Source organism: Bombina bombina, chromosome 5 (assembly GCF_027579735.1).
Source record: "Bombina bombina isolate aBomBom1 chromosome 5, aBomBom1.pri, whole genome shotgun sequence".
Classification (NCBI taxonomy): Eukaryota; Metazoa; Chordata; class Amphibia; order Anura; family Bombinatoridae; genus Bombina; species Bombina bombina.
Window position 1 is genome coordinate 40,808,519 of NC_069503.1, and position 12,939 is coordinate 40,821,457.

The window sequence follows — 12,939 nt, forward strand, 5'->3', positions numbered from 1 at the left end:
ATTTTGCCTCCTCACACAATTGTGAATTGCATACATTCAGATGGACAGCCATTGAGAAGGTTATGGTACCTAAGAGAGGAGGCGACATTGACACCCTCCTAGCTAAACGTGAGCTATTTTGGATCTTCACTTTGAGGACCAGAACACCACATGGTTTAAATTCTAAATACGACCTCATACATTTTTGGGAGTAGTAGTATGTACCCCCTTATGCTTTTCATGGTTTTATACTTGGTTCCCCTTTTACATAACCCTATATTCATTTCTCTCCTTTGTTTCCTATGACTTTCCCTTCTCCCATACACTCAGGTATCATTTTGATGACTGTCTATATTGGATTTCCCTTACTCTTTGTATAGGTAGTATCTGTACAGGCAGTATTTATGTATTCTATACTTGGCACTTATTTTGTGCACCTTCTGGACGGGCAGTCCATATGATATGTACAATGAATTATATTATATCATTAAATAAGCTATATAAATAGATCCATTATGCTAGATTATTGTACACATATTGTTCCTCACCATTTCAATGATGGACAGTATGGTATTTAGTGACTTGTATCTTCTCATGCTCCTGTATTATTCTACTCTAATTTATAGCATTTACTCTTTGTTACCTACTTTCCACGAGCACATCTTTGCTATTACTATATTGTCCTTTTTTACAGTACATTATAGGGCTCCAACAACTAATCGGTATGTTTGATCATAAAAATAGTTGTCAACAAATCTCATTATCAATTAGGTGGTCAGCGATTAGTTGGTCAGTTGCACAGCACCAGCTGATTTAATCTGATGATCTATTGCAACTAAGATTGTGGAAAAAAAATTGAATGTATTTATTTTTTTAATCTTTTCTATCCGATTAATCGGATAGAAAATAAATAAATAATTAAAAATGTTTGCACAATACCATGTGCAGGAGTTCATCGGATTGAAGCAGCTGGTGCTGTGCAATTAACCAACTAATCACTGACCACCTAATTGATAAAGAGATTCTTTGACAACTATTTTTATGATCAATCTTACTGATTAGTTGTTGCAGCCCTAGTACATTATATTAACATTTTTATATCATATAACATGTACTATAGCACTATCTATATTGTTTCATTATATATATATATATATATATATATATATATATACCGCACTTTGTACTTTTTTACATTTATGACAGTGTGTTTAATACGGTATTTGCCATTTCTTTTATATATATTTTGTATTGCTTCATGAAATATTTCATATCATTTTTGTGCTCCTGTTACGTGTTTTATGTATGTACCTACTTGTGTTCTCATCTGCTCATGCAGCATATTGGGTTAATCTCTTTCTTTGCACAGCATCTGAGGGTGTTTTAATCAATTAGTTTTAACCAATTAGAATGAGCCTTACCCATTATATTCACCTGTAAGGTGGAGCACTACAGGTTATGTTTACGGCCCATGTCCAAAACATGTCAACTGTCTAGTGCTCTCACCCTCTTTTTGCACTCTGAACCTGCATGGATTTTTTAATCTTGATGTTTAATAAATGAACTTTTATTCTAAGCAAGACCACTTCTTTTTCACTGTGATTACCACCAGCTGCTTGGTCCTTGCTGTATTACTCTTGCTGTGAGCACCTGTACCGGGCGAAGAAAGTCTCCACCCCACCCCTCTTCTCATGCCGACACGCCTAATCTGACAACATCTCCTTACAGCTCAGTGCTGTACGCTGATTTCCAGACAGAGGCTCTAATCGAATGGGCAGAAGGGGAAATTTTGTGCTGAGTAAGTTCTCAACCCCGTAAGGCATACGGATCCCTGAATGCTTTGCACAGCTTCTGAGGGTGTTTTAATCAATTAGTTTTAACCAATTAGAATGGTTTAGAATAGAGCTTCCTCTGATGGTCAACTAGAGCTGCATGATAGGAGAAGTGACACCTTGCTGGCTATCCTGATATGGATGCGCTGAGATTTTGGACTTTCCAGGGGTGAGTAGGCTATAGTAAGACCCGGATACCTAAATAAGTGTATGTGCAGTTTTGCATTCTAACGGGTACTCACACTTTCTTCTGTTTTTTATTGTGTATGCTGTGGGATATTTCATCTTTCTTTCACTATATAGATTATCTAGCCCATATTAACCTCCCATCCCTTACAGCAGAAGACTCCTCAACCTTAGACCAACCATTCCATATACAAGAAATTCTAATGGCTATAAAATCCCTCCCACCTGGTAAAGCCCCAGGCCCAGATGGCTTCACCCCCAAATTCTACCATCTACTTAAAACACAATTAAGCCCACAACTCTTTACTCTATTCCAATCGATAGACCAGACTGGCTATCTCTCCCAACACCTCTTGGAGGCTACCATATCGGTGATCCCTAAACCAGGCAAATGCCCTGATCAAGTAGGTAACTATAGGCCAATATCCCTATTGAACATAGATGTAAAACTATATGCTAAGATTCTAGCCACTTGTATAAATAAAGTCCTACCCTACCTGATCCATACTGACCAGGTGGGTTTTATCCCAGGCATAGAAGCCAAAGACAATTACATTTGTGTACTTCAAACTCTACATTACTCCAATAATAGCGAAACCCCAATTATTTTGCTCTCTACGGATGCTGAGAAGGCTTTGACAGGGTGGACTGGAAGTTCACGTGGTCCACCTTTCAAAATTCGGGTTCTCTACCAAATTAATTACAAGAATAAAGTTAGTTATACACTATCCCTACTGCTGTAATCCGCGCTAATGACTCAACTTCTGACAAATTTTCCATTAAAAACAGTACCCGACAGGGTTGCCCCCTATCACCCCTCCTATTTGCCCTTATGGTTGAGACTTTTGCTACACATATCCGATGTAATCCAAACATCAAAGGACTGAAATTTGGCCCCATAGAACAAAAATGCCTACTGTACGCAGATTACATTATCTTCACCATAGGCTCCCCAAGCACATCCATCCCCACTCTCCTAAAAGAACTTGATACATATAAAGTTATCTCTAACTTTTCCATCAACATGGACAAATCATCCCTCCAACCCATTAACCTGATGACAGACAAAACCACATATATAACTTCAAACACCCTATTCTCAATCTCCAACGCTATACGCTATCTAGGCATCAATATTACACCAGACATAACAGAGCTATTCAGTTTAAATTATCTTCCATTGCAAACTGATACCCAGAAGCTTTTAGAATCATGGCATAAACAGGGCCATTTATTGTGGATCGGTTGTGTAAATGCTGTAAAAATGACAATCCTCCCAAAATACCTTTTATCTATTTCAAGTACTCCCACTTGATCTACCCTTTCACTATTTGACATCACAACAGAAACAAATAGAAACATTTATATGGTCATACCAACGACCAAGAGTAGCAAAACAGACTTTATACCTAAACAGGGAAGATGGCGTCCTAGGAATTCCCAACCTGACTACTTTAGGGCGAGATGTGTTGGATCCCTAAAAGATACAGACCAACTACTATGTAGCAAGCACACTCAAAACATGGGACAAAATGATCCAATTAAATCACATAATCTCATGCCAAAAATCCCCTCTCACCTCACTCTGGGGACACCCATTGTTCCGAATTGACACAAACAATCTCCATAATCGATCAATTACAACAACTACCAATATCTTCACTGTTTAAAGACGGACATTTGAGAATGCAAAATGACTTACAACATATAGGAACACCTTTTCACAAATGGTTTGTATATCTTCAAATTCGTCACACAATTCAAATAAATCCACATAAGCTAAATTTTGTTAGACCTAACACACCATTTGAATCCTTATGTATTAATTTATAGTATGCTTAGAGGCTGCTTTCCAAACCCCTAGACATAACTAAGTGGGAAAAAGAAATGCAAGAAACGTTTAAAGAAGAACAATGGAGCAAATTCTTTAAATTGACTAAGAAAGCATCAATCTCCCCAATCATTGTAGAACTTAACTACAAAATCCTATCAAGATGGTACCTCACACCCCACCGACTCCACAGTATTTTCACTGGTGCCTCCTCACTGTGTTGGAGACATTGTGGTGAAAAAGGCACTCTGCCAAATCTGGTGGCATTGCCCTCAGATAAAAACATTTTGGGAGAACATCACCTTAAAGGGACATGAAACCCAAACATTTTCTTTTGTAATTCAGATAGAGAATATAATTTTTAACAACTTTCTAATTTACTTATATTATCTAATTTGTTTCATTCTCTTGGTATGCTTTGTTGAAGGAGTAGCAATGCACTAATGGTTTCTAACTAAGCACATGGGTGAGCCAATGACAATCAGTATAAATATGCAGCCACCAATCAGCTGCAAGAGCCTAGGTTCTCTGCTGCTTCTGAATTTGCCTAGATAAACCTTTCAGCAAAGGATAACAAGAGAAGGAACCAAATTAAATAATAAAAGTAAATTGGAAAGTTGTGTAAAATTGTATTCTTTATCTGAATCATGGAAGAAAATTTTGGGGTTTCATGTCCCTTTAAACATTAACTCAATATTAGGCAGAACACTCGAACTTCGCCCTTCCATAATACTCCTCAATGACCTCCCCCAAATCCCCTGCCTGTATCATAGGAAATTGTTACAATGTATGATAAATTGCGCCAAGAGATTTAATACCTAGATTTTGGAAAAAAGCGACAACACCCACCTTACAAATGTGGCTAAAGGAAGGGATCATGTTCTCTCTTTGGAAAAACTCCAATACTGCTTTCAAGGTAAAGCTGATTTTATCTTAGACCTCATATTTATATGGGACCAGAAAACAACAATATAACCTAAAGTACCTTTTACACAAAACCTTCTTCTCACCCCCCCACCTCCCCCTCCTCCCTTTCATTAACTTATTTCCTCTCCTACTTTTCCCTCTTTAGAAATATCCTTCATTTCTTTACGGTCACGCGGCTACGCTGATTATAGTGCCTCTAATTTATGTTATCAACAGTGACTGTAATTTGTATTTATATTTTACTTTATTCCACAAATGTTATGTGCTAATGTTATTCATGTTGTGTTCATTTTTGAAAAATTCAATAAAAAACAATTTAATTAAAAAAAAAAAACTGTTTGCTGTTTGTAATTTATTTCCATTATTAAATTGTACACAGCCTTTTAAATGACCTGAGGCTCTGGCTCCTACTTAGCATATGCAGGAGTTCAAATTATATAAAAATATGTGTCTGTTATTAGCTGATAGCTGTCCCATGGTACAGGTGCAGAACTACATTTATCAGAAAACAATTTACTATGACTTTAAAAAGAGAAGTAGGTTTTATTGCATTGTATTTTTATTATGCATTTGTTGATTTTGTAATTCTATATGTTATGGTCCTTTTAAATAGACTGAATTTGCCAAAAGAACATCTCATTATATTATCAATCTTTCTTTTCTTAACTCTATCCAAGATAACAATTGAAATGAACATTTTAGTGCCTATCTTTTAGTGTGATTTAAGACAACTCAGCATTGACCAAGAGAAGTTAAAGGACTGGGGGTGGACCACATGACAAAATGTCTGACAGTGAGAATTAGTAGGAAGTACAATACCAATACTGCAGTATCCAATTTAACTTATATTTAAACAACTGATATTTAACATTTCTTTCAGGAGAAAATATTGTTTCATATAAATGACAGAAAACAAAGATAATAATATATTTGTAAAGTTGTGATATGGCCCCACTTAAATAGATTTTCTACCATTATGTTGTATAGATCTGGGAAGATTCATATTTAAGGGGTAATTATAACACTCACAGAGCTAACTGTACTAAATGCTTGTGCTGAATCAATAGCACATATGTAATAACCTAATCAGCTGATCTGTATCACATGCAATGTAATTATAACACTCACAGAGCTAACTGTACTAAATGCTTGTGCTGAATCAATAGCACATATGTAATAACCTAAACAGCTGATCTGTATCACATGCAATGTAATTATAACACTCACAGAGCTAACTGTACTAAATGCTTGTGCTGAATCAATAACACATATGTAATAACCTAAACAGCTGATCTGTATCACATGCAATGTAATTATAACACTCACAGAGCTAACTGTGCTAAATGCTTGTGCTGAATCAATAGCACATATGTAATAAGCTAAACAGCTGATCTGTATCACATGCAATGTAATTATAACACTCACAGAGCTAACTGTACTAAATGCTTGTGCTGAATCAATAGCACATATGTAATAACCTAAACAGCTGATCTGTATCACATGCAATGTAATTATAACACTCACAGAGCTAACTGTACTAAATGCTTGTGCTGAATCAATAGCACATATGTAATAACCTAAACAGCTGATCTGTATCACATGCAATGTAATTATAACACTCACAGAGCTAACTGTACTAAATGCTTGTGCTGAATCAATATCACATATGTAATAACCTAACCAGCTGATCTGTATCACATGCAATGTAATTATAACACCCACAGAACTAACTGTACTAAATGCTTGTGCTGAATCAATAGCACATATGTAATAACCTAAACAGCTGATCTGTATCACATGCAATGTAATTATAACACTCACAGAGCTAACTGTACTAAATGCTTGTGCTGAATCAATAGCACATATGTAATAATCTAATCAGCTGATCTGTATCACATGCAATGTAATTATAACACTCACAGAGCTAACTGTACTAAATGCTTGTGCTGAATCAATAGCACATATGTAATAATCTAATCAGCTGATCTGTATCACATGCAATGTAATTATAACACTCACAGAGCTAAATGTACTAAATGCTTGTGCTGAATCAATAGCACATATGTAATAACCTAAACAGCTGATCTGTATCACATGCAATGTAATTATAACACCCACAGAGCTAACTGTACTAAATGCTTGTGCTGAATCAATAGCACATATGTAATAACCTAATCAGCTGTTCTGTATCACATGCAATGTAATTATAACACCCACAGAGCTAACTGTACTAAATGCTTGTGCTGAATCAATAGCACATATGTAATAACCTAAACAGCTGATCTGTATCACATGAATTGTTATGTGTGCCTTTAATTATACCATACGTACAGTTAATCAGAACCATTATTTATTATTATCTGTCTAAACCATTTAATATACTTTTTACAGACACAGCCAGAGCACTGAGAGATATCAGGTATTGATGTAACTGGAGTGAATAAGGGAACCTTCTTCCTGAGCACAGACATTGGAGCCTGTTATCAGCATGAACTCATATGCGTTAGGTGAGTAAAATAGATATTATACTGACTTTAATTACTGGGAAAATAGATCACTCATTAAACAAATATAAGCTATTATATTTATATCTTCATCTTTTAAGTACATTTGTGTCAGTGACTGTTATAAAGAAGGAGCAACCCCCATTGGGCTGAGGGGGATGGTAATAAATACTACTTCCCCCCCTCTGTGTCCTTTTAGACAGACCATGTCCAACAACTGCCTAACTTCACCCCCTGACCTGGTTCATTACTCAGAACACCTGCAACTACACCTTCCCCCGTCCTGACCTCGCTCATGGAACATCCATAACTACACTTATGCCTACCTTGTTCCCATGTGTGTAACACCCATAACTCAGTCATTTAGTTTACTACGATGTAGTAATGTTTACATTCTATGTCATCCTTTTTTAATTTGTGATTTACATGTAAATACATTTAATAATACAAAACAGAAGGCATTTTTGAGTATAAAATCCAAATCCACTGTGTGATAGGATGTCAGGTCCTGGAGGCTCCAAAAAAAAGGGCAGTAGCTCTACAGGTAAATTTGAAAAATCAGTTTTTTCCAGGCTCTTCTCTGATCTATTGGTCAGCGATATTTGGAGATTAAGACATCCTACTGATAGGGATTTTACGTGTGTATCAAAGGCGAAGGCCTCAAGCTCACGCATAGATTTATTTTTATTTCTGACGCTCTGATTCCTAACGTATACTCAGATAAAATACATAATGTTTTTCTATCAGACCATTCGCCGGTAGAACTCGCTCTTGCCTATGATGGCCCAATCTCGAATAGAAACACATTAAGATTTCCCGTACATTTATATAGATCAGATGCGTTTCGTGAATTCCTATTACATGCCTGGACGGATTTTATCACTGATAATAAAGAACATAGCTCATCCCCAGAGCTGTTCTGGGAGACTGCCAAAGCGGTGTTAACAGGTAACATAGTTTCCTATGTAGCACATGTCCGCCGGAAAGCACAAAAAAGATTTATCGCTTTGAGTAAAGAGATAACGCATGCATACCAGAAGTTTTGTGAAACTAAATCTAGACCTCACTTTAATCTCTATATATAAGCTAAGATATCCTTAGATACCTTTGTGAAACGTCAGGCAGCTCAGGGACTCCTTAAGAGAAACTCCATATATCTACGCTATGGAAATAAGGCAGGTAAGCTCATGGCCTCTCTAGTAAATAAAAGATCCATAAAAAAAATATTGCTCTTATAGAGGGAAAACCTTTACAAAAACCCAGGATATTCTTACCTGCTTCGAAGATTATTATAAGCAATTATATACTAGACAGGTAGATATTGAGCATACCAGTAAGGTACCTTTCTGGGAAAATATTAAATTACCTCAACTATCACAAGAACAATTATCTAACTTAAATGCTCCCATCACTATAGAAGAATTAAATAATACAATATCTTCCCTCGCATTGGGGAAAACTCCTGGGCCTGACGGCCTTCCAATCGAATTTTATAAGATCTTACAATCACAGCTATCCGAAATCTTACTGAAATTGTTCAACACATACTTCATAGAAAAGGCTACCCCCTCGGTATTTTTCTCACTAGCTAATATCACTCTTATTCCTAAAAAAAATAAGGATCATACACTGACTGAAGCGTATCGACCGATATCACTTCTTAACTCAGACTACAAAATATATACGAAAATATTAGCCTCTAGGTTACAACCACTCCTGCCAGATATCTTACACGCAGATCAGACGGGTTTTGTCACAGGCAGATCTTCGGTCGTGAATCTATGTAGAGTTCTACACATAATTAATCATTACTGGGCTAGTAGAAATGATTCAAATACGCAGGGAAAAGAGGCCTTCCTGCTATCCTTGGATGCAGAGAAGGCCTTCGATCGTGTTGAATGGCAGCATCTTCTGAAGACCATGAGACTTTTCAATATACAGGGCCCTTTCTTACAGGCAGTTTCTAATATGTACACTGCAGCAAAGGCACGAATAATGGCTAACGTTTTTTTTCAGGTGATATTCCCCTACAAAGAGGAACCAGACAAGGCTGCCCACTTTCGCCCCTCCTTTTTGATCTAGCCTTGGAGCCTCTGGCTCATAAGCTACGCCAAACATATGAAGGAATCAATATTAAAGACTCTTATCATCACCTAGCACTCTATGCAGACGATATGCTACTTTTCGTAAATGATCCTGCAAACTCTATTCCGAAAATTCTTAATATTATAGAAGAGTTTGGCACCTTTTCAGGTTACAAAATAAACATATCAAAATCTGAAATATTATGGTTAAGAAAGTGGTCATACAGTAGAACAATATATCCCTTTAAAGAGGTCACCTCATCTCTAACTTACTTAGGTATTCTCCTTCATCGGAACCCTAATCTTATTTACCAGCTTAATATTACCAGACAATGCATACAAAGTTCCCAGCAGCTTGATAGCTGGTCTCTGCTACCGTTATCTCTATCAGGTCGTATTAACTTAATTAAAATGGTTATACTACCACGAATCTTATACACCTTATCCATGTTACCTTTTTTATTGAACAGAGAAGATCTCATATTACTTAATCAAGCTATTAAACGCTTTCTCTGGAAAAATAAAAAACCATGTATAGCAGTGGGAAAACTTTGTCTTCCATACTCCGATGGCGGACTGGGACTACCAGACTTTAGATTCTATAACTGGGCACTTCTTTTAAGACTGGTACTTGACTGGCAGCTGGATACTGCACATTTTTATCATAAAGACTTAGAACAAGCCGCTCTGGGGGATATTAACATATCTTTTCTCCCCTACACGGATAAGAGTAAACTACCCCTAGTGGTTAAAAACAATATCTTATATAATGACCCACTGCGAGTCTGGAAGCTATCTCTTAAACATTTGAGCATTTCCCAACCTGATCCTAAATACATACCCTTAATAGGAAATTGTGATTTCCCCACAGGCACAGAATCCTTGCCTTTTCGAGTATGGGAGACCAAGGGGATAAATGTGGTCGGTTGCCTCCTGGATCAGTCCACTCACACAGTGAAATATTTCCAGGAATTAAATAAACAATTTAATATACCTCATACCCACTTTTTCGCCTACCTACAGGCAAGGCACTATATTAACAACCTTAAAGACAAAAATAAAAACTTTTGGTCTCCCTCACCCTTTGTGCCCATACATGCCGCATTTAAAAGTGGACGGTACTCAATTACATTAATTTATCAAATTTTATTACGTAAAACCGTATCAGAACTACAAGAATCTCTCTTAGACAAGTGGAAGCTAAGGATCGGAAATATAACTACTCTAATTCTTAAAACGAGTCTAGAAAAGACTAAAAAAGCTACCCTATCCTCGCAACTGAGAGAATCTCAGGTTCGTATGCTGAATCAAGACTATCTTACTCCTAAACGTCTCACATTGGAACTCGTCGATTGATAACCAGTGTGTTAAATGCTTAATACATGCCCCAGATTTATACCATTATTTCTATGACTGTCCTCGCATTAAGAATTTCTGGGGCAGGTTACAATACTGGCTATTAACAACCTTTAAGCTCAAACTCACTATTGGACTAGAGATGATTTGTTTTTTAAACTGGGATATTAGTCTTAATAGACTCTGTCCTATTCTACCTTTAATCTTCCTACTAGCCAGAAACTGTGTTCTGTCTCTGTGGATAGAGAGGAAATGCCCTATGGTAAAACATCTTATTCATAAATTGTGGATACATCTACTCATTGAGCAATACGATGCTCAATTGGACACAATACAACGTTTATTGACGTTTCTTAAAAAATGGGAATGCTATATAAAAACTCTAGATACACAAAAGCAAAAACAGATACTGCTCCCCTTCTTACAAACAGAATACATGCTAAATGCCCATTTGAGAGGTGAATGGTCCTTGGTGTATAGAGATTAGGATTGGATGGGATAGCTTCTATATAGACTAGATGGGCGGGGGGGGTCAAGGGGTTGAGGAGAGGAAAATCTGTATCTTCATGTTCCCTAATCTCCTTTTTTTTTTTTTTGTGATCCCGGCAACAGAAACACTATTGGACAGGATAGTCCAATGCAAAAAAAAAACCTCAACTAATTAGTATTACACATCTGAGAGGGCATAGGGGGAGGGGGGACGAAATAGAGGGGAAAAAAAATAAAACTGTTTATCACTTTGAATGTATCAACACCCAATGGAATGGGTTTATTTGTATCGCCAACTTTGTTCAATAAAAAGAAATTTAAATAAACAAAAAACAAAACAGAAGGCATTTTTGAGTATAAAACATGTTTTTTTTATTGAGATGGATTATATTATAATGAATAAAGTCTTATTTTTCTTTATTCCATTTCTTTTTATGTAGACAAACACGTGAATAGTTCATATCCCGCCTTCACTACAGAAAGCATCAGAATGATTCCACAAACTCAAATAGTCTTAGACACCAATGACTATTCACAAACATTGGGGATATCACAAAAGATATTAACAGACAATGGTGAATTGGCAGGAACTGGGCAGCAATCATTATGTACAGAGAGTAATTTAGTCATCAAACAAGAGGACAACATTTATGCCTTATCTAGTGAAATGATTATCCCAGAGGATAAACCACACACATTTACTGGGTTTTCAAAACATATTAAAGAAGGGAAAAGTCTTCAGTCTAACCAAATGATTCATACAAAGGAGAAACCTTTCAAATCTACAGAATGTGAGAAAAGCTTTAGATGGAAGTCTCAGCTACTAGAACACCACAAAATTCACACAGGTGAGAAACCACACACATATACTGAGTGCGGCAAGTGTTTTACAGAAAAACGTAATCTGAAAATTCATGAAAGGAGTCACACAGGAGAAAAGCCGTTCACATGTACAGAGTGTGGAAAATGTTTTACACATAAGAGTAATCTGAAAACTCATGAAAGGATTCACACAGGGGAAAAGCCTTTCAGATGTACAGAGTGTGGAAAATGTTTTACAGAAAAACGTAATCTGAAAATTCATGAAAGGAGTCACACAGGAGAAAAGCCGTTCACATGTACAGAGTGTGGAAAATGTTTTACAGTACAGAGGCATCTGAAAACTCATGAAAGGATTCACACAGGAGAAATGCCGTTCACATGTACAGAGTGTGGAAAATGTTTTACAGAAAAAAGTAGTCTGAAAACTCATGAAAGGAGTCACACAGGAGAAAAGCTGTTCACATGTACAGAGTGTGGGAAATGTTTTACAGAAAAAAGTCATCTGAAAAAGCATGAAAGGAGTCACACAGGAGAAAAGCCGTTCAAATGTACAGAGTGTGGAAAAAGTTTTACAGAAAAAAGTAATCTGAAAAGTCACGAAAGGATTCACACAGGAGAAAAGCCGTTCACATGTACAGATTGTGGAAAAAGTTTTACAGTAAAAAGTAATCTGAAAAATCATGAAAGGATTCACACAGGAGCAAAGCCGTTCACATGTACAGAGTGTGAGAAATGTTTTACAGAAAAAAGTCATCTGAAAAAGCATGAAAGGAGTCACACAGGAGAAATGCCGTTCAAATGTACAGAGTGTGGAAAATTTTTTACAGATAAAAGTAATCTGAAAATTCACGAAAGGATTCACACAGGAGAAAAGCCGTTCACATGTACAGATTGTGGAAAAAGTTTTACAGTAAAAAGTAATCTGAAAA

General features: G+C 36.5%; 1 protein-coding gene across 1 annotated transcript in view; it reads left to right on the plus strand.

The window, feature by feature from the left end:
* The first annotated feature begins 7,145 nt into the window (after positions 1-7,145).
* Positions 7,146-12,939, plus strand: part of LOC128659787 (gastrula zinc finger protein XlCGF26.1-like) — a 6,794-nt gene continuing 1,000 nt past the window's right edge. The window contains exons 1-2 of the mRNA XM_053713358.1: positions 7,146-7,262; positions 11,629-12,939. The exon at positions 11,629-12,939 is cut by the window's right edge and continues 1,000 nt beyond it. Coding sequence (XP_053569333.1) covers positions 7,244-7,262; positions 11,629-12,939 — 1,330 coding nt within the window. The 5' untranslated portion in view covers positions 7,146-7,243. The remainder of the gene's footprint in view (positions 7,263-11,628) is intronic.